This window comes from Tauraco erythrolophus, chromosome 1, assembly GCF_009769465.1.
Source record: "Tauraco erythrolophus isolate bTauEry1 chromosome 1, bTauEry1.pri, whole genome shotgun sequence".
NCBI lineage: Eukaryota > Metazoa > Chordata > Aves > Musophagiformes > Musophagidae > Tauraco > Tauraco erythrolophus.
Genome location: NC_141465.1, coordinates 58,781,688 through 58,804,673, shown reverse-complemented (window position 1 = coordinate 58,804,673; position 22,986 = coordinate 58,781,688). Strand labels below are relative to the sequence as shown.

Sequence of the window (22,986 nt, the reverse complement as noted above, 5' to 3'; positions counted from 1 at the left end):
GTTGTTAAAGAGTTTGGGATGTTATTTTCTCGTAAGTCTGTTTCTTGCCTTCAAACTATGTTGCTACATCCTTCAGCACAGCACACCCTAGATGTTGCTCACAGACAAAACCAAAAATTTCCTCCCGCTCTTCATCATTTCTTCGGTAGATGAAAAAACAGCAAAAAATATGATTGCTAACAGGTAGATGATATCTATGTGTATTTACGGAGGGTGGTAAATGTTGGAAATTGAACTTTTAAACAGAGCTTAAACAGAAGCCTGCCACTTGCTAGCTACAAATGATACAGGCTGGTTGTGTGGTTTTTTAACACCTGCACAAAAAAGAAGTGGCACATTCTGAATCCTCAAATTAGTAAGTAGAAATGAGACAAAACCATCAATTCAGGTCTGACCAAAAGTTAAAGCATGTTATTGTCCAAATGCCTCTTAAACACTGACAGGCTTGGGGCATCGACCACTTCTCTAGGAAGCTTGTTCCAATTTTTGACCATCCTCTTGGTAAAGAAATGCTTCCTGTTGTCCAGTTTAAACCTTCTGTGGTGCAGCTTTGAACCATTCCCACACATCTTATCACTGGATACCAGGGAGAAGAGATCATCACCTCCTTCTCCACTTCCCCTCCTCAGGAAGCTGTAGAGAGCAATGAGGTCACCTCTCAGCCTCCTTTTCTCCAAACCACACAAGCCCAAAGTCCTTCAACCACTCCTCGCAGGACATGCCTCCCAGCCCTTTCACCAGCTTTGTTGCCCTCCTCTGGATGCATTCAAGGACCTTCAGGTCCTCCTTAAATTGCGAGACCCAGAACTGGACACAGTATTCAAGGTGAGACCACACCAACGCTGAATACAGCAGGATAATCACCTCTTTTGACCGGCTGCTTATGCTGTATTTGATGCACCCCACGATGTGGTTTGCCCTCTTGGCTGCCAGGGCACACTACCGGCTCACATTCAGCCTGCTGGTGACCAGTGCCCCCAGATATCTTTCTGCAGGGCTGCTCTCCGGACACTTCTCTCCCACTCTATACTTGTGTCTGGCATTACTCTGTCCTAGGTGCAGAATTCAGCATTTTGACTTGTTAAATTTCATCCCATTAATCAAAGCCCAATGCTCCAATCTAACTATATCTCTCTGCAAGGCCTCTTGTCCTCCTAAAGAGTCAACAGCATCTTCCAGTTTGGTATCATCAGGAAACTTGCTAATGGTGCATTCAACTCCTGCATTCACATATGATAAATACATTGAACAGAACTGGCCCTAGAACTGAACTCTGAGGAGCACTGATGGTGGCCAGTTGCCAGCCATTTGTAGTCCCATTCGTTAGAGTCCTTTGAGCTCTGCACTTCAGCCAGATCCACAAGGTCAGGAGGATGCAAGCGGTGGCAGAAGGCACGGAGACCTGGGTCTGTGAGATATGCAAGGACGTCTCCGGCAATAGTAGATGATGTACCAGGGTAAAGGTGGAAGATGTCATGAGCTGTTTAGAGACATTTCTTGGGACTGCAAGGGATGAGCTGTGGTACACGTCATGGTATCTAAGACACAGGAAAGAATAGGAAGGATGTGCTGGAGGCTAAACCCAAACTGCTGGTAAGAGTCCAGCATATCCATAGTGGATGTCTCTGAATTACTGCCAGTCTCTCAGTTAAGAGCTGAGAGCTGAGCAGAGCACTAGATCTCAGATCCTATTTTGCCCTGAGCAAGCTGAAATATACTCTCATGACAGCCAAAGTCTGCTCTCATGACAGACAATGTGTATAGCATGTTATTTGCCCTTCTTCTTTCTCTCAGGATCTTCAAGTCCACTGCATCATGATCCTTGCAGTCAAGACTGTCAATGACTGTCACATCCATGATCAGTTCTTTTTTAATGAGTTGCGTATCTGGCTGAGTACCTCCTGCAGTCATCTTGTGCAGCATTTGTATCAAAAGATTGTTGCTGGTGATCTCTGTAATTCTCCTGGCTTGCCATTTTGTCCTTCCAGCAGGTATCAGAATGGTTAAAGTCATCTCAGGTGGTTGAAATCCTCTCATGGTAGATAAAGTTCTCTCACGGTGATAAAATTCCACTAGACCAGATTACTTCCAAGAGGTCACCTTTGAAATAAAATTCTTCTATGTTTCTGTGTTTCTAAATAAACTTTGATTAACAATTTCTTTTGAATAAATTTTTAAACAGCACTGCTACAGAAGCCTTCTGTTTAAGTTATACTGCCTAAAGATAAGAGCACTTGCATCACAAGAGGCCAACTAAAGCCAAATCTTACTTGAATCTAAGGGGAATTAAACGGATAAAGTCTATGGGATCCTCTCTATCTTGCTTCACTCACAGTTGATGATGGTTATTGGGGTGCTCTTTAATTCCGCACTGCTTTTACTACAAAAGCTGCTGAGATTGCAAAGTCATTCGGAAAACTTGTTCACTACCAGCACCCTGATGAGAACACCAGAAATCCCATCCATGAAACAGTGGAGGTGGGAGTAGGAGTGGGATTAAGGTATCCCTTTCCCATCCCAGGTCAAAGACACAATATATCTGTCACTGGGAAAGGATGGACAGGCTACATAACCTTCTAATCAAGTGGCCAGGATGTTCATACAGGTAGAAGTCTTTCATTTTGGTCTCCCATGGCTGTTCTTCTGTTCTGTGGAGAAAGACATTTGATAAAATCTAGAAGTTCTTGCTGCAAGGACCAAAGAGAGGGTGTTTTTTCTCATTCATATTTTTGCAATCTAAGCAAAAGCTGTAAAACACCAGCATACCAAAATGCCCAGGCAGTTCTTGTGAGCACTCCTTTTGTTGTTGGAGCAATAAATTATTCTTCAAGCTTTTGGGACTTTAAGAAAGATTGGTTTTAATCCTGTTCCTGCAGTGACTCTACTCCTTGTAGAGCCAGAAGTTGGTATACAATCCTAGTGTCTCTGCCCAGCTTTCTCTTCTCTTTTGCTTCTTCTTTCTCTTTCTCTTTCTCTTTCTCTTCTCTTTCTCTTATTCTTTCTCTTTGTCTTCTTCTTCTCATTTCCCTTCCAGCTCCTGGATCATAGCGAGGCTTGACACTAGTTTTCTGGCCTCTAAAAGATAACAACATCGCCTTTGCTCGGGGATTTTTTTTTTTTTTTTCAATTTGTTTGCATTTTTGAAAGCCTCAGGCGAGGACTTGCCCTAAATATAGGCAAGCAAAGAAATCCCCTGGTCAGGACAGTTCCTTTGTCTGTGGTAACACCACTGTCCTTGTGGGCGGTTTGTTCTGCTGCAGTATATTCCAATTTAAAAACAAAAAGTTCCCAAACCCCAAAACCTCAAACCCCAGACTTCCTCATTATGTTACAGAGGTGCATAACCCGAGAAATCACCAGAGAGCATACTGCTTCCCTGCTGCCTGCTGCACAGGCTCGAGAGATCTTCAGAATGGGAGCATGGGGCTTTGCCTGGGGTGCACAAGCAGCCACACAGTTGAGAGTTCAACTGGAGAAAGAGAACCAGCACTGGACAGATGTGTTTGTCCTTGTCCACCCATTGCAAGATGTGTAATTGGGATGACTGAAAGAAAGTTGACAGCACTTCCCAGGACCACATTTAGGCACAGAAAAAACACACAGCTGGCCAGGGCAGTCAATGTTCCACGGCATCAGTGCTAAAAAGTGTGATGAAAGGGTGTCTCAGATACAGACATTGCCCAGCAATCCAGACAGTCATGAGCGAGCACATCCTTGTGGTCCAACCACTTCTGGCAAGATATCTCCATAGAAGTGTGGAGCTACAGCCCCCTGATAGCAACAGCTGCCCTTAAACACTATGCCTAAAGTGGTGCAGGATCAGTAAATGCAACTTTGGTGCAGTTAATCCTAGCCTTCCTCCTCCCCAGCCAAATCTCTGGGCTGCATGGCTCACCTCAACTCTCTTCTTCAGCTTCTTCATTCCTGCAGTGTGAGGGGCCAGAGGGTGAGCAGAGCTCCTGGTTTGGATGTGTCTGCTGCAGGAGTGGGTGGGATACTGCCTAACTCTGGCAACTGATCTGCTGGAGAAAGGAGATCAAGGGAGGTAAAAGACTTGGGGAAAGGGGAAAGACAGACAGATGCACAGAAACTCTGTCTTCCTTTATTTTCCTGAACTCCATTTGATTCTCTGTGACATTTCCTATGGCCCTGATTTTATTACCCTGGCCACTTCCCCCCTCTCCCTTCTCCATGAAATGCAGGCCGTTGCTACCACAAAATCGAGTGCTTTTCTTCTAAAGATGAGGACAAATTAAAGTGGTTTTTTTTCATTCTTTGTGATGAGAAGTCCTTTCTTCCACCTTTACGGCACACTAAGTGTTATAAAAACACCTACGTGGATAAGTATGAAGCTTTTTTTAATCTGGAAGTGGAGTGAAACTTCTGACAATGGACTACTTCTTCCTCTGAATGACTATCATGGGCCCAGACCTGAAGTCTAAACTTACAGTTGTTTTGTCTGTTGACACCTTTAATGTGATAGGGATAGTGGTAGTGAGTCTTACCAAAAAGAGTTTCTTCTGTGACTAAATATATTTTTTGGTAAAATACCCACCTATTCTTATTTGCTTATTTCCACTGTTCACTTCATAACTATGCTTCAGAAAAACTTTATCACATTTTTATCCTCTCCTCCCATGAAAGTGAGCTCCCGTGATTTGGTCCTTACAAAATCCACCATTGCCTTAGACCTTTGCCTCTGAAACCACGAAAGACCAGGCCAGGGTCTGTTGATTCTCTCATGATTACTGTTTCTAGAGATGACTGGAGCTTTTTTAAGTTTTGGATCCTCAAGTTGAGTTGTTCATTTCTTCGATCAATACCAAGTTACTGACAGACGTGATCAAATGCATGAACACAACCATAGTGTGTCCCTTAATACATTGCTTTTCAGTTCAGGCCTTGTTCTATGCTTCTAGAACTGCATGAGAGCAGAAGTGGAGCTGGTTCAATTTTTATTTTTGTAGAAAACAATTCTACAGTCCAAAAAGTTGTTAATACGATGAGTAGACTTTCTGTGCTACACCTGTTCCCTTTACCATATGAGCTGCAGAGGAGAAAGCAGGTCAGATAACCACTTTAGGGTGTTGACTGGTCTCAGTTACAACTCACTATCATTCATGTTTACAAGCAACATAAGCAAATGAACCTGGAAAATGACAGCACACTTAAAGATCATGAGTCTTCAATCTCACACTCTGGCAGGAATCTAGGAAACAGAAATAATCATGAACCTCGGCATTTCTGGGTGTCTAGAAAGTCAGTCCTCTTTGTCCCCAAAGGTAGTCAGCATGGCACTACCTTTGACTTTCTCTTTTGGAAATAACTATACCTTAGTTATGTCTGAATAGTTGATATATTAGCTACTGCTGATACAGTTATATCACTGCATATGTCAACAAAGAAGCGGTAGGAGAGGAATGACCTTGGGATAAAGGCGAATCCTGGAGCATCCTGGAAGGATGCTGGGCAGCACATGACTTTTTCCAAATATAGTAGGCAAGAAATGGAAGTGGTGGAGAAACACATGGACAATTCTCTCTCTTACAAGATTTTAAGTCCAGCAGAAAAGATCTGCCTGTTTTTAAGAGGAAAACACTGACGTGTCTTGCTGTTTGAAAAATGCCATATTTTCTAGTACTGTTTCAATTTCAATATGTGAAGAAATGAAATAACTTTACATGAATTATAAAACATCATATTACGTAAATTACAGTGTCTTCTATGAAGCAAAACCTTTCAAGGTATGAGGGAGCTTTTAATGTTTTATACTGTTTATCATAAACCTCTCCTTTAGAAAATGAAGAGCGGTGACCTGAGAAGGGAACAAATGTTCAGCTGCAAGTCTTGGAGTGGCTTTTTGTAGTCAGATGCTTACTACTTGAAATGTTGTGCCTTTTTTTTTTTTTTGATACTGGGAGAAATGAACTGAGAACAAACCCAGATCACAACTTTTGATAGTGATATAGCTTATTTGAAGACTTCATATCCAAGATTTGAAATCCTCTTTTTCCACAGGCTTAAGGAATTTTTACAACTTGCATTGTCATCTCCTTGAATGCCCCCAGAGACCATCCCTGCCCAGCCCCTTGGTGCTTCCCCTCCCTGCTCATTGCCCACTGCTTGTGTTTCCTTTTTGTTAGCTGGTGGAGACACCACCGTTCTTTTATTAATTACATCCATTAGGATCTGACAACATCTGTCTTGCCATTCTGTTCCTAAAAACTGAATCTCCCATGCAGGTCCCTTGACCTTACTTTCAGAAGGAAGTAACTGGCTTTCAGAAGGATTTGGTTTATTTTCTCCTTTCTCAAAAACTTCTCCTGCTGTTTTGCCCCATATGATGATATCATCAATGTATTGCGGGTGTTCCACAGCTTTACCCTGTTCCAGTGTAGTCTGGATGGCAAATGATAGAGCTGTGTTTCCACCTCACAGCAGTCAATTCCAGGTGTACTGGACACTTCTCGAAGTGAAAGCAAACTGTGGCCTGCACTCTGCTGCCAAAGGAGTTGAGAAAAACACATTGCCATATCAGTTGTGGAGTACAATTTGGCTCAAATGTTCAAATCATAAGTGCAGTTGTGGGTCTTTTGTCCTGGTCATGTTCCCCGCCAGCCTGTTGTGCTCCTGCACACTGACAAAAACATGGGAAGCTGAAAGCTCCTTGATGTCTCGGTACCAACTATAAACATCAGTGTACTGTCAATATTTTTCTCATAATAAATCCCTTACTAACTCCAAACCACAGAGCTCTTCTAGCTGCTAAAAAGAAAAACTAAATCTGTCCCAGTCAAAACCAGGACAGCAAGGCCCAGGACCCATGTCAGCCCCCTAGGGCCATCAGCCCGTGTCCCAGCAAGGACACAGAAGGGCCAGCTTCCAGCTCGTCCCAGCCCTGCTCTGCCTGACCATGGGCCCCACCTAACTGGCCCACCCATGGACCCATGTCCTGGCCTTGGCCCATCCCCATCCCCAAGGGAGGTGCCCCATGCCAGGGGCTGGAGCTGCCCTGGTGCCCGTCAATGACCTGGCTGGGGCTGGGATGGGCTCTGGTTGCCAGACCCTGCCCTGAGCCCTGTGGGGAGTCCCCACTGCTCCCAGCCCCAGAAATCGTTTGTATTGAGAGGTGCTTTGTACTAATTAGCATTATTTAGAGCTAGAGAGAAACATCTGTAAAAGAACATGGTTATGCACTCATTAGATTCCCAAGCATCAGTGATCCCTGTACAACAGCAAGGAATATTTAACCAGCTAAGTGCCTGTACATTTATGTGAAATCATGAATTGTGCAATTGCATGGATTTGGTAAGAATCAGGAGGGAAGCGACAAACTTCTTGCAACACTTCCTATGATACAACAGTTCCCCAAAATGCAGCAGCAAGGGAGACAGTCCTATTTATAGCTATACAACCATTTAAAGTACGAGTCTTTCCATCTTCTCTGAGCCTGAAGACTATGATACAAAGATAAACAAGCTAAAGACATTTTGAAACAAAAGGTAGGTCCATCTTTGTCTTTCTGACTATTTGATTTGCTGAGCTATTGAGTGAGACCCTAGGAATCCCAAGGCTGGAGAGGTGATGCTCCAGGCGAAATCTAAAAGGCTGTTAGAGGAATACATGGTGCTAAAGTTGAATGAAGTTTTTCACAATCAAAGTACCTACTGCTTGCTAAGAAATGTCCTAGCCACAATTTTGATTTTCTTACTGGGCTTGGTACTGAATTTGTAGAAACTAGACACTGCTCCTAGATCAACTTTTAAGCATGTACTCAAAAACAACCTTGAAATTACACGAACTACAACGATCTAACACCCTCACCAAACTTACCGTACTCATCATTGGGTAACTTGAGCCAATGATTCAAAATGATTCATTTTGGTATTTTCTGTTTGCAGCTGTTTACCCACCTGTTTAACATCTCTCATCCTAACTTTTGTATATAGCAGATAGGTAAATAATCTTTAGACGTTAAGATAGCAGTCATCAAATGCATGTATGTAACATTTATACAGGGCTTCCAAGATCACCAGCTTTATGAATCATCACATAAATTGTTTCGTTACAGAAAAGGACAACGTCTTTAACTTCATTACTCTTTATTTGAACATTTCTCTGACTGCATGAGAAGTCTATCTAATCTTTGTGAGATGGTCAGATGGTGTAGAAGCAGGCATATGAGCAGATCAGACTAGACAAATTCAGAGGAGAGTGATTCATGCTGGCACCTTTCACCTTGAGCAATTTTCACTGTTCTCTGTCTCCAAGGAGGAAGAGATGGTTGCTTCACTTGCACTCATCTTCACGACCCAGTGGATGCTGCTGATCACCCAGTTGTGTGCTGGCTGGCACTGCACAGACTGTGAGTAGAATGCTTCCACAGGGAGATACTCTGAGATAGAGTGCAATGTGCTTTTCATTATGGGTAGTTCTGCTTAAGTTGCCTTCTGTCTTAGATGTGCCAGGTAGTAATCTCTGCACCCAAAAATCTGGGAATCAATCCTGCACCTTACTGATCCTATTATGTGACACTAGCAACAGAGATGCCAGACTCACCTATTGGAAATTTGATGCTTAATCAGTGGAATATGGAACTGAGTTGGATGAGCAGCATGAATTTCACTGAGGACTGGTGCTCAGTAACTGCAGGAGATTTTACCGAGACTAACGGTAAATTTGCTATGTAAAGTTTTAATGGAGATAAATCACTACACTTTCTTCTTTGTCTTTCATATCCTTGAGTAATTGAAAAAAGTATCCTTGGTAGGAACCAGATAGTCTGTTTTAGCAGTTCTTTCTAGTTTGTGTTGAGACCTCTCTTGGTACTGAGATGTATCTGCCCTCTCTGGCCATTCTTGTGAAATACTTGCCTTCAGAGGACTCTTGTGGAATCAGGCCCTTGATGCGACTGAAATGTGAGATTGGCTCTTGTCCTGGTTTCAGAGGAATTTTGGTGAGGTAGGCATGAATTTTTAAGTATGAAGGACAGACTGCATTAGATACATAGGTCCTCACTGACTTACCTACAAAAAAGACATAAGCATTCAGGGACATTGGAGATACAGAGATGTGCTTGCTCAGGGCTGACTGGTGAGACAGAAGCCTGTGAAGATGTTTCTGGAGTACTTCTGGAGTGGCTCCTGAGGGCCAAGCAGGTTCATACAATCATAGAATCGATGGTGTTGGAAGGGAACTTTTAAAGATCATTTAGTTCAACCTGCTTGCCATGAACAGGGATATCTTTCACTAGATCATGTTACTCAAAGCCCCATCCAGCCTGACCTTGAGTACTTCTAATGACAGGGTACCCACAATTTCTCTGCATAACATTTTCCAGTGTCCCACCACCCTCATCATAAAAAAAAAATATTGCTTAATTCCAATATAAATCTGCCCTTTCTCAGTTTAAAACCTTTGCTCTTGTCTTGTCACTACAGGCCTTCGTAAAAAGTCTATGTCTTTTTTTGTAAGCCCCCTTTGTATACTGAAAGGCTGCAATAAGGTGTCCTCAGAGCCTGCTCCTCTCCAGGCTGAATAATCCTGATTGTCTCAGCTTTTCTTCATAGGAGAGGGGTTCCAGTCCTCTGATCATTCTTGTGGCCCTCCTCTGGACCTGCTCCTACAGATCCGTGTCTTTCCTGCCCTGAGGACTCTCAGGTTGGATGCAGTACTCCAGGTGGGATCTCACAAGAGCAGAGTAGAGAGGCAGAATCACCTCCCTCAATCTGCTGGCCACACTTCTTATGTAGCCCAGGACATGATTGGCTTTCTGGGCTGTAAGCACACATTGCCATCTCATGTTCAATTTTTTGTCCACCAGTATCCTTAAATACTTCTCTGCAGGGCTGCTCTCAATCCATTCATTCCTCAGTCCGTATTGATACTGGGAGTTGTTTGAACCTGAGTACAGCACCTTGCGCTTGGCCTGATTGAATGTCATGAGGTTTGCACAGGCCTGTTCCTCAAGCCTGTTGAGGTCCCTCTGGATGGCATTCCTTCCCTCTAGTGCATCAGTTGCCCCACTCAGCTTGTCATCCACAAACTGGTTGAGTGTGCACTCAATCCCACTATCTATGTCATTAATGAAGATATTAAATGGTATTTGTCCCAGTATGGACCCTTGAGAGACACCGCTCATTACTGTTTTCACTTGGACATTGAGCCATTGACTATTGTAAGTCTTTGGGTGCATCCATTCAACCAATTCCTTATCCATCTAATGGTCCATCTGTCAAAATCATATCTTTTCAATATAGATGCAAGAATGTTGTGGATGACCATGTCAAAGGTCTTACCGAAATCCAGGTAGATGACATCTACTGCTCTTCCCTTATTGACTCATGCAGTCACTCTGTTGTAGAGGAGTACTAGATTACTCAGGCACGATTTGCCCTTGATGACGCCATGTTGACTGTCTCTAATCACTTTCTTGTCTTCTGTATGCTCCAACATAACTTCCTGGAGGATCTGTTGCATGACTTTACCAGGCACGGAGGTGAGGCTAGCTGGTCGGTAGTTCGTGGGATCTTCCTTATTACCTTTTTAAAAAATGGGTTTGATATTCACTTTGTGACACTAATGTTTCTAGAGGCAGTTCCTAAGAAATTCTGACATCTGGGGACTCCTGTGATATTCCATGGAGTTGTATCACCTGTATGGGTAATCACAGATTTGGGTAGATTCATGTCACCTTCATTTCAGCTATCTAAGCGTGGAAAATACAGTCCTCTAAGCTCTGACAGGAGCTACTAGAGAGGTACAGCCTCTGCCTGAAGGCAGTGTAACCCATGCATCTTATATGTCAATGTTTGCATCTTCCTTCACTAATGTATAGACAAGGCACCTATATGACTTGCTCAAATTAGGTGCTGGTTTTTAGAAAGCTCATGTTAGTGGAGATGAATCTCAAGCCAGCTCCTTGTCCAGGCGGTCATTTGTGGGGTATCTCCCTTTGTCTTTCAAAGGAGTGTAAAGCATATTATAGACATCCGTTGATTCTTGTGAAAGCACATATGCTCTATTTTGAGGTGGATTTGGTGGACTATGGTGGACTATGGGTAGAAGGAGGGGAGAAACTGCTATTCCTAACAACACTGCCATGAGCTTTTCTGGAGAGAAATATTGAACTCTTCACCTTGCGCTGCTAAAATTTCATTGCCCAGAACTTCTGGGAAGAGAGTTGTCAAGCCTGGGAAGACATCAGTACCTGCTTCACTGTTGTAGTAGTTCCACTGTTACAAATCAAGCACAAGCTTAAGCCCTTTCTACAGGGAGTAGCACTGTATAAACCAATAGATGAAAAACTCAAGGTGTAAATCTTCCGAATGATCTTTTTCAGGCAGAGAATATGAAGTGCACATTTGGAAATATAGCACAATGGGGCAAGCTTTTCTGTTACAGCAGTGGACACGAATAGCACATACTCAAGCATATGCAGATATATTCCTCAAGGTAATACACTAGATTTTAGGAAAGGATTTGCCTACTTCCAATGACCTGGGAGTAAAATAAAAACTGAAATCCTTTATTCCTTAATTAATTTGTTTCCTGTAGGATGAACAGGTTCTTCTTCACAGCCTTATGACAGTGTTTCTATGAAAAGAAAAGGAGTTTCCAAGCATTTGGATGTCTTTAAAATGGTATTAAAAATCCAAGTGAAACAGGTTTGTGGCTGTAGTTTTGAAATTCTTCCTTGAGAAATCTGTGACACCTTGAGTTTTGTCATGGCATAACTCATGGTGTAATGCCCAACACTTTGCAGTGTCCCATCCACAATTATGAAAGATCTGACAGAATTTACTCCTCTTTGTATGAAAGGGGTAATATATATGAGACTGTTCTGAGAATGAGGTACAAGATCTGCTCATTTAAGCAACACGGATTTGGCATGTACAAAATGGCACTACCTGCCTCATCAAGCTCGAACTGTTTGCTGATTCCTTGTAAAAGGATGGATAAGTCATGTTTAACCTCCTTACCGGGTTTTGCTGGGGGTGGGGATTAAGGTGTAAATTGATACGGTTGTGATTAGGAGAAGATTCCTCATGTTAATCCCAGGTGGAAGAAGGTATCACTGCAGAGCATGAACACCTCCCAAGTTTGCATCTACACCTCCCCGAAGCCTAGAAAAACTTCATAGCTCTGCACTCTGGAGTCCACAGGAAAGCTCCACATGTTCTCCATTCATTTTACAGGGTGATGAAGAACACCTTTCAAATAGAAGTGCTTTGTCAGGGTACTGAAGGATGACAGGCAAATGTTTCAGTTTGTGGCACTGTGACACCAGTGTCTCCTTTTGAACGGGAACAATTCAAAGCACAGGGATACCCACTTTAGGTGTCAGACTGTACTAGAGCAGTGTCAGCTCCATTGAGACTTACTATATCAAATACAGATACAATCATATCTTTGGATGATTTATCCATGACAAATTCTTCATTCAATCTGTCATTAAATATCTTCCAGTGTTACTACCTAAAATGAAGCAAATCATTCCTAACTCAAGCAAAAGTCAGCTGGAGTTGCAGGTGTCTCACGTATCTAAGCATGTGTCAAGATCCTCCAGCTTGGAGTAGTCACACCATTTTTCCTCATCACAGATATTCCTGTGTTTGCAGGCATGAATGGATCAGCCATTGAAAACTTCTCCTGTGTGATTTATAATGTTTCCCTCATGAACTGCACATGGCAGGCAGGCAGGGATGCTCCAGGAGATACCCAATATTTTCTCTACTGGCAGAAATCAAGGTAAATTGGTCTGCTGGAGTCTAAGGAAGTCTGAATTCTCATTTGACACATCACACTGCCCATGTTTAACTAAAATACCTTGCTATATACAGATATGACAATGAGATGGAATGTGAGCTTTACATTAAAGATGGAAATGGCAGAAACACGGGATGTAGATTCCAAAATGTGTCGATAAAGACTGAAAAAGCTTACTTCCTGGTGAACGGGTCTAGCAAAGACTCCCTGATCCAGTTCTATGAAGAGTACATTAACCTATATAAAATTGGTAAGTAAATAATTTCTTTCTGCTTTATTTTTGTTATTGCATGAGGTTAGTAGAGCATTCATCCCTAAGAAGGAGCCAAGTTCCCTGTCTTACCTAGAGTCAAAAGTAAGAGATCACGTCCTTTTCAATAAAACCTATTCCCCAAACAAAAGAGCAATGAGGAGATCTAAGGAAGAGAGCTCCAGAGCTGCATCCTATCTCAGGTTGTTTAGCAATCTACCTTTATTGTTTTTAGATCTTTCTCCAGCAAGGTCCACGGGACTTCAGAGATCATGTTTCCCCCTGCTGTCCTTTCAATGATGGCCAAAGACTTTTCAACACAGAAGACCTTTCAGGAGAAGTTTATCTGAACACTAATTTCTCCTTCTCATTGCCAGTGGGAATGGCATACACTGACACTATACCCTTGACTCAAGAAATTAATACTTGTATAAAATACTCCAGGTTTTCACATGTTCTTTCACATGTGGTGCTCTACTTGGAAGCATCCTGTGTAATTATTTTTTACTGTGGCAAAGCCTTTTTGGCAAAGTTTCACTGTTTTTTGGTATTACCTCCATAAAAAGGATAAATAAGCCTTCATTCTGTAAAGAAAAGGAATTCAGTTGTAATACCATTCATGGCAGATAAAACAAGACTTTTCTTTGAACAGCTAGACAACCACAAATAGGTCAGGCCTCTCTCTAAATATTAGTGTAAATAATAGTCTATCCGAAACTAAGGTTTCCTTTATCAGCCTTTTATCATGCTGTCTGTCATAAGTGACTGTCTCTTGCTGTTAAAATAATCAAGTCCTTGGGGATAATCAAAATGTAATAATGATCCTCATATGTTTATTCACATTTGTGAAATCAAGGGAGATAAGTGAAGAAGTTGGCTGGATTGCTAAAACTGAAGTGTCGTTCTTAAATTTGTATACCTAAATTTTTGGAAGAGGGAGTTAATTGCATAGTTCACAACACTGAGTAAGCAATACCTTCATGTCACAGAAGCGTCATGAGGAGGCTGGAAGAAAGAAATGACCTTTGAATTTCTTGCATTAGAGTTAGCATCAGCTTATTGCTCTGCAGTAAAAAACATTCTTATAAAACAAAGGCAGGACTTCATCGTATTCATCTAGAAAACTAAATGGAGGGGGGATTGCATCTTTGTAATCTTGTTAAGTCATGTTCCCTGGTTTAGTCCCTGTTTTTTGTGATCCTGGGGACAGGATTTAAAGAACTTTGGTCTTTCAATTATTTCTGACAGAGTTCCTAAAAAAAGTAGATGCAAATGAGTATCTTTCTTCATAGAGGTGTTATATTCAATTGCACTGTCTTTTATCAAAGCAAAAAGAGATCAAGTTATTTCAATTATTTGAATTCTTGGTTATATCATTTCAGAAAAGCTCATGCCTCCATCAGATATCACTGTCAACTGTGATGAAATTAAAAATTCTTGCATATTTCAATGGCAACGACCCCAAATAAGTCATTCTAACAAAGACATGTGTTTTAAATATGAAATCAACTTAAAGTATAAGGTAAGAGGAATTTCTTCACCCTCATTTAACATTAATACATATGTTTGCATTTACCAATACTCATGGATAAAAAGAAAAACAATGTCTCTTATATGGTGCAGCCTTCCTCATATGCAGCACCATATTCTATTGTGGTTGTGCCTTTCAGGCACCCTGTTACGCCATGTTGCCCCATTTTTTTTATCCCTGATCCTCTGTGTGAAATATAGTGGGAGATACACTGAATGACTGTGACTGTGTGGAACAAAGAGGAGAAGCATGGTTAATCAAGACTTGAACATATCGCAGCTTTGGCTGTGACAAAACTCAGAAAAGGCACTTCTTTCACTAAGACCTGTTAGAGATGTCCTGGATTGGAGTCCTTCCAGTGTTGACTGCATCTCTGTGAAAGGGTAGAGCTGGGCTGTAAATACTGGGCTGAGAAATGTGTACTCACTTAAGAAGTATGAGTTGATGGAGGTGAATTAAATTTCTCTATATATGAAATATGAATAGCTTATCCAGATATCATATACAAGCAACACATCTATTGGTCCAAGAGTTGAAGCTGTACAATGTTAAATAAAAGGAAAACAAATGTGAGAGAAAGCAGAAGGGCAGTGTGAATAAGCACAGGTTACTGAGAGAATCATTTAGGTTACTGAAAGCCAAATTCAGACCTTGGCTTTCCAAGTCTTTTCGCAGCAATAGGGGAGGAGCGAGATTGCTGCGTTCCGCTGCAAGAGTAGACAGGACACCTACGCTGTTCTAGCTGTGGCAGAATTGCGTCAAATGACCACAGGGTGGCACATAGTGACTGCAAAGGAAAAATCTGCCCGTCGTACAACCGGATTTGGCCACTTAGTGGCTGATGGAAGGCATTCCCTAGGTTCCTGCTATTTGGATCTTGGTCCGGAACGGGCTTGCTATTTCATAGATGAGTTTTCTTACAAGCACAACTAACTGCTGCAAAACTGCATTACTTCTCCGAATCTCGTTGGTGTTGCAGCAAAGAGAGCTTATAGAAAACTCTGTGTGACATTGGAATAAAAGTGTGTTACAGTAAAGATACGTCATAAAGTCCTTTAATACACAGTTTATAATGAATATTCAGTTCACACATAGTCTGAATTGCCTAGTATTTTTTTAATAATCATTAGCAATCTTCGTGTTGCTGATTATGTCAAGGTCTAGCAATTACTGTATTACAAAATTTATTGTTTTACCACTGTCAGCTATAAACTTGTATTGTTTTACTAATACACTATGGCAAACATATATTGTATTACAGGTCAGCCTTTACACTTTGTTTTCACAATCGAAAATTACTGGCATTGGGAGCAAACAAAAAAAAAAGGATAACACTAAGAGTAACATAATTTCAACAACATTTTTTCATGTCTGACACTGATAAACTGAATTTGCTGAGACTCTTGGTTTCTTCTTCTGTGGTATTTTAAGTTAAAGCTTTATAGCTCAGGATACCCGGGAAACCCAAAGACTAACTATATCAGTGAAAACTGAGCTAAAAGAGCGCCAGGTACCTCAGCCTTTCCCATGTCCCTTCTCAATAAGTTCCCCCAACTCAGTATGCAAAAGGCCTGCATTCTCCTTAAATTCCCTTTCGCTGCCAGTGCAGTCATAAAACTCTTTACTGTTTTCACCTCCCTCACTAGGGTCAACTCCAGCTGAGTTTTGGTTTTCCTGACTCCATCCCTGCATGTGTGGATGATGTCTTTGTATTCCTCCCAAATCACTTCTACCTTCTGCATACTTCCTTTTTGTCTGCGAGCTCAGACTGTAGCTTCTTATCCTGCCATGCTCACCTGGCACATTTGCTTGATTTTCTGCACATTGAACCATTCTTGTGCTCTGAGGAGTCTGTCCTTTTAGATCAAACAGCAGCTTTGCCCTCCAGGGCAGTTTCTCTTGAGTGCCAAGGCCTGTGGCTGAGAGACTTTCTCTAGCTACTTGAAGAAGGTCTCATCTAACTCCTTTTTTTGATTGGGAGATCTGGAAAAAACATCTACTACATTGACACCTGTGTTGGTGTGTTCTCTGATGCCCACTCACAAGCTTTCTTACTTGTTCGTCATTTGTCCTCAGACAGAGCCCTATGTGTCCAAGGCACTCCTTTACATAGAGCACAAGGACCAAGTTAGCACACCTGTTTGCAAAGACACTCTCACCGCACTTGGCGAGATGCATCCCATGACTGCTCAGTAGCCCTCATTTCTCAGAAAGGGTCCCAAGATCTTAGAAGCCAAAGTGCTGCCTGTGACACCAACCGTGCAGACAGGTGTTGACCTGCTGGATGAGTTCAATTCTGCTCAAGCCTTTCCCTCTCACTGGAAGGACTGAGGAGACACCACCTGGGTTTCCTGCCCTTCACCATGCCCCCAGAGCTCTGCAATTGCCCTTGAAACTTTCCAGGTGACCCCTGGCCATATCACTGGTACCCACATAGAAGAGCAGGAAGGGGTAATAGGTCAACAGTCAGACAAGGCTGGCAGTCCTTCCACAGTGTCCTGGATTCTGGCCGCTGGCAAGCAACAGACCTCTGTCAGGTCAGGTCAGTAGACTGGTGCCACCATTCCCTGCAGAAAGAAGTCTCTTTTAACTGTCATGCACATTCCTTCATTTTAAAAAAATTCAGTGCCTTCTAATACATCTCTTCTTCCAAAATTTCAAAAAGATCAGCTATCTGGAACTTCACTTTCTGAAGTCTTCCATGGCCTCATTGTTTTAATTTCTTATACATTGTTTTAGTATAAACACACACAAAAAAAGGGATACTGTTTTGTTGCTCCTTCTCCTAGGTTGATCCCTGTGCTTAAGATAGCTTGTTTACAGATTCTGGAAGCTGTCGTGTACTGCAGCATGCTTTGCAAACATGTTTAGGTGCCACATGAGCAGGCACGCAGTTATTTGATAAAACAAGTTTGGATTAAGTTCATTGTGTTTTAAAGTGGAGTAACACGGAGTGCAAAGTAATTAAAATAATACAGAACTCTGGCAGGCTAATGGAGAGGATATACTCTGCAGTCCTTGGTTCTTTGAGGTCACTGTATTGCATGGTAGTCATTATGGCTATTCAGAAGAGATGAGGGAGTTTCGTTCTATCTATCAAAAACGTAGTTGGAGGGCAGCTTAAAATATCTGTGAATCCATGTCAGTCCTGAATATTTTCATCTGAGGGAAAAGGAATCAACATTTACATAGTATTTGCTATTATATATAGAGACATTTATTGCAAAATATAAACACTAGATGTGAATTAAAATGTTGATTTTCCAGATTTTTATCTTTTTTTTTCTTTCTAGTGTGTATAAGAATAAAGTTATAGTTTTCATTCAGGACTTGTTTGCTTGTGTTTCAGTTTAATCCCCAATCTGAAATAAAATTTATTTTGCAAATCTGATGGTAGGGAAAAAAATAGTTTTCTATAGAAGAATTAGTTACTATATAAACTTGGCATTGCAGATGAATTATATATTAGATACTAAATGTTAGATAAAGTGTTAGTTCTTCTGAAAAAACTGTCAAGTAGATAAGAAAGAGTAATGGAGAGAAAGGGGACAGTAGATAAAAATTACTTATTATCTAAACATAAAATAAGCAGTCATAAAAATAAAGTTCTTTTTCTCAATTTATAGGATAATCCCGAGGGAAAAACCATATATACTTCTATACAAGTAAGTGTGCTTGCTCTGCTAATCAGCAATACATATTAATTTCATAGTCATTTGTGAAAAGTAAATAGTATGTAAACTCCTTTAAATCAGCATGTATTCAATGTCCTGTGCTTTATGAGATCGTTATTTATAGATTTCATGAATGTGTCAAACTGCTAAATCATCATGACATTTATGTGTCATTTATCATACATTTAAAGGCAGAACTTTATTACTCTTCTGTAAGTATTTTGAAAAACCTTCCATTTTACATTATATTGTCCACTCTCCTTCTCAAATGTTTGAAACAGAATTTGAAGTTACACACCAGCGACAGCAGAGGAAAGAGATGCAGGTAAAACAGACACAGAGAAAATATCTTGTAGGAATTTAATTTTGTTTATAAAAAGTGAAGACCACAAAAGCCCTTTGAGATGGATGCTGCTTTCCGGATATGCTGAACCTCCTTCTAATCAGTACAGCTTATACATCCCACCTCTATCCTGAAAGTCTCCAAAAGCAAGCATGCTTCAGTTGCTTCTAGTGACACTAAGCATTGCAGTCTTCTACTTATTCACAAGTTTGGCTGGAAAGTTATGCTCTTCCCGAAAAGTCATAATGCAAAGACTGAGGAAGGTGAGGTGCATGTTTATTCCTTAAATCACCCAATTCTAGCAGTATTGAAATGAGACAATTCAAGATATTTTTCAGCCTCTGTCAATGTGCCAAGGGAAATTATCAATAGATCAGACTATATGGTAAGAAATTACAGGATATAGTTTAAAAGACAAAAAGCTTCTAAATATAAAATGTTTACTGAGTGACATGTTATTTTTTAAATGAGATACACGGACACATACGTATTATATACATAGTAAACATGCATACATTTATTTTTTGCTTTCTAACAGCAATCTACTTCAACAAGTGATACTCTCCTAGCCTTGTAAAAGTTTCACTAGTAAATGGAACTTGCATAGTGTCAATACCTAGACATGCAACAAAGAAAAACAACTCAGTTTTGATTTGTTTTTAGGAAGGAGGGAATAGTCACACATTTCAAAGATCCAATACGAGAAAGAAGTACCTCTTGAAAATGAGAGCAGCTGGTGGTCCCTGCTTCGTGAACCCAGCCTGGGGGGATTGGAGCTCACCTGTTGAGTTTGGTAAGAATGAAAATCCACACCTTGGGCTACTCTTCCCCCAGCAATGTCCTGTCTACCTCACACATTGCCGTGCACCTACAGACACACAGATACATGAAGGCTTGGCAAACATTTTATTTCCCCCCACATTACTGAGAAGAGAAAGAAGAGAAATAATACGTCTTAACACTCTGACATTAGAAATAAATATAGAAAGATACACATTTGAAGCTGAAATGTGTACCTGCTTACCACAGGGATGGACAAACAGGCTCAATGTTAATCCCTCCCAGCAGATGTTAATGCTAAGATGCTAAATTAAAGAGTTGATTTTTATTTCAAGAGAAACCTTTCAGACTGACTTCACCAGTTGGTCACCAGAGTAAACATTGGACCCAGCTGTGCATCTATTCTTTTTTGTTAAAAATGATACTTTATGACTGTTTCTCTTTCAGGAAATGAAGAAATTATTTCTTCTTCAGTATGGATTTTACTTGTGGTAGCAGTTGCAACACTCTTAGTGGCAATTGTTGCAATCTTGTTCTGCAAAAGGTGATCTTAATTTATGTGTTTATTCTATTTTGGGTGCGTGTGAAACATCTGCAGTTCTTAAACAAATAAGGTAGAAGTTTCTCTGTAGTATCCATAAAACTTTTTCACTCACACTGTAGTAGAAATTAATTCAAATGAATGATCCTGAGGCAGGTACTATAATGGTGATGCCCCAAGTGCCTCCCCAGCTGATCTACACAACTTTTTCCAAGGCCTTTTCTGTCAACATGGCAAGGAGAGCAATCATATGCAATTACTCATATTAACAGTACTGTTTCCCTGAGTACTTGCAAAGTAATGTAGGCCGTTTATGCAATAGGTTTTCTGATTTCTTGAATCGCTGAATTTATTGCAAACACAGAGGTTGATTGTACTTACCAGTAAAGATTTTGCAATGTTCACTAGAATTATCCTAGCTGAGTGTATCTGAATGCACATAAACTAAGGAACTTGCTCCTTGAAATAAACTATAGAAGTGAAATAGGAAGAAAAAGGATATTCTGTCGTATTATACACTTTGTATAGAAATATACAGTAATTCAGAGAAGATGCTGTTCTTCCAACTTTGTGAAATTTTTACATCTGTTTTTCACTGGTAGTGACTTAAAGAGTAGGAAAATTGGGAGTTGCTTTTAATTTTACAGAAGAAAATAACTACTAGAGAATCTTTAAACAAAAAATGAAACTATTACCATCCAAATTCTTAGTGTTTTCCTGGTATGTGTTCATTCTGTGCTGAGATGATGTGTATTTTTCATTTCTCTTCTATCCTGGAAAGGGAAGATAAGAGCTGGTTCGAGGGTGCAATGGTTTTCACACAGATGGTTATTTGATTTTTCCTTTCTATTCCATCCCTTTTGATCTCCAGGACTGACTGTTGGAAACTAGCGTTTCCACAAATCCCAGAGCCAAAAAATGCATTTCATGGACTGCATGATACAAATCCAGAGGTATGTTTTCTTTCTGTTTTATATTAAATGTGTGAAATGCATACAAGACTCTACTGAAGGTATATTTTTAAATTATAAGGAACTTAACACAGAATAACTCTTCTCTTTGCCATATTTTGAGGAATTACAAGAGAAAAATCAACAGGCAAGTTTGTTAAGAGAAATCAAATTCAGCGCTGTTCCAGAACCAGGGGGTTTCTCCTGTTCCAGTCTCACAGGTGCAGGTATTGGCAGGTCCAGACAGCAGCAAGGGCCGTGTGTTTTCGCAACACAAGGCACACACATGTACAAAGAGACACACAGAGGACATTAATGCAGCCAGTCACAAAGACCAGCACAGGCGCCTTTGCTGGCACCACGTCAACACCAACAGCAGTTACCTAAATAGGCTTGCAGACATCCCAGCCCTCTGGCTCCTCTCCAGCCGAGCAGGCCTGAAGTTTCCCGGTGAGATGAGCATACCCCCTCACTCTCTTCATTCACAACAACCATAAATTCACAAGTTCCTCACATCTGGTCTCTGTGTCTAGACCCATCAGCTCTCAGTCTGCGTGTCTCCAGGTACAGTCTCTCCTACTCACTCACTAGTCCGGTTTCAGTGAAGTTCACAAGTTAGACACACAGGATAGAAAGCAAGGTAACACAAAAAACAGTTCAAAATAGGATTTTGTAGGGCAACAGGACAGACTGCGGTGGTAACACACAGCATTTGACCAGACCAACACACGGGCCAGCAGCTCACTTACACCCTCTTCTTGTCCAGCAATTTATCATGTTACATCCAGTAATTTCTCACGGTCTGTTCAATAACTAAACTTCAGGCCAATGTGTACTCATCTACTTTCACACCTTAGCAAAGTTAATCCTTTTGTATTAATTTGTTTGAGATTATTTGCGGTAATTTGCGTGGTGCATTGGAGAAAATCACACGCTCTCCCTGTCCACTTACAGGCCAGTCAAAAATCACACGTCAGCATCACAAAGTTGCTGAAATTTCAGTTATGTCCAGCTAAGGAAAGGTTATCAGCTCAGAAATACAGCAGCGAAATATTTTCATAAAACATGTACCAAAAGCTGAAATTGTGCGTAAGTAAGAAGAGGCTAACCTAATCTTATGTATAAAAGTAATGGAAGTTTTTATTTTCCTTTCAGCTGATGGAGAGCAAAATTCAGTCAATAACATCTGAAAACGAAGAGATAATATTAGTTGCTGATGCACTGAAATAACCAAGAAAAACTGAGGAATTTGAAAGTGTATTTCTTACCTCAGGCAACTGTATATTCATGTGGAAAGTCTGGAATAATATATAGGTTTTCTTCACTTTTTTCCTTTTCTTGGCAAAAGCAGTAGTGTAGCCAAGAGAGAATGATATCCCATATGTAATTTTTTTAAATGCCATTATATTTGATTTAATTTTGGCTAACTTTAACTGTTTGGGAAACTTGTCTTTGTTAGGTATCTTCCATTTTGTGCATATGATTGAAATATTTCAGTCAAGAAATTTTACTTCCATTTTAATTTGTTCAAGGAAAAATAATGGGTTTGTTTCATATTAAAAAGAATAAGAATTAATTTATTGGGATGAATAAAAATTAAAAAAAAAATTATGCTGCCTGAATGACATTGTTCTACTATCAAGAATGAGCCTATTTATACTTGAAGTTTCCTCAGGAATCTTGAAGTACACATGAGCAACTAGAAAATTGAGAATGAGATTGAAAACAGGCTGACACATTGAGGGGTGGCTTGTAATCAACAGGTATCTCAAAGGACAGGAGTATATCTAATCCTAGAGCTTAAGTGTGCTACTTATAAATTACGAGATCAGCCACCATTAACTTGGTATCAGCCCAGAATTTACTTCTATGGGTATCAAGCTCTTTATGTTCTTAATGCTCACTTGCCTTTTTACTACTTTCATTCTTCTTCAACAGCTTGGTATTTTAAAACATTGAGTGCTTGACTCAGTTAATATCTGTGTCCTTTTGTTCAAATGGACACAGCTGCTACTACTTACTACTCAGCTGGACAATAATTTTTCAGAGCCATACAGTTAGGACAAGATATTGGGAAAACAGCCCAGGACAAGATATTGGGAAAACAGCCCAGGCTGTTTTTGAATGCAGTAACTGGTTACAAGCGATG

General features: G+C 40.6%; 1 protein-coding gene across 1 annotated transcript; it reads left to right on the top strand.

Annotated features, from left to right (window-relative positions):
* Positions 1-8,280: 8,280 nt before the first annotated feature.
* Positions 8,281-22,076, top strand: LOC104372568 (granulocyte-macrophage colony-stimulating factor receptor subunit alpha). Its single transcript, XM_086609658.1, has 9 exons — positions 8,281-8,365; positions 12,621-12,750; positions 12,843-13,018; positions 14,401-14,540; positions 18,176-18,214; positions 19,230-19,359; positions 19,794-19,890; positions 20,759-20,840; positions 21,993-22,076. The coding sequence occupies exons 1-9, from the start codon at positions 8,281-8,283 to the stop codon at positions 22,065-22,067; spliced, it is 954 nt and encodes a 317-aa protein (XP_086465784.1). The 3' UTR covers positions 22,068-22,076.
* Positions 22,077-22,986: the final 910 nt, after the last annotated feature.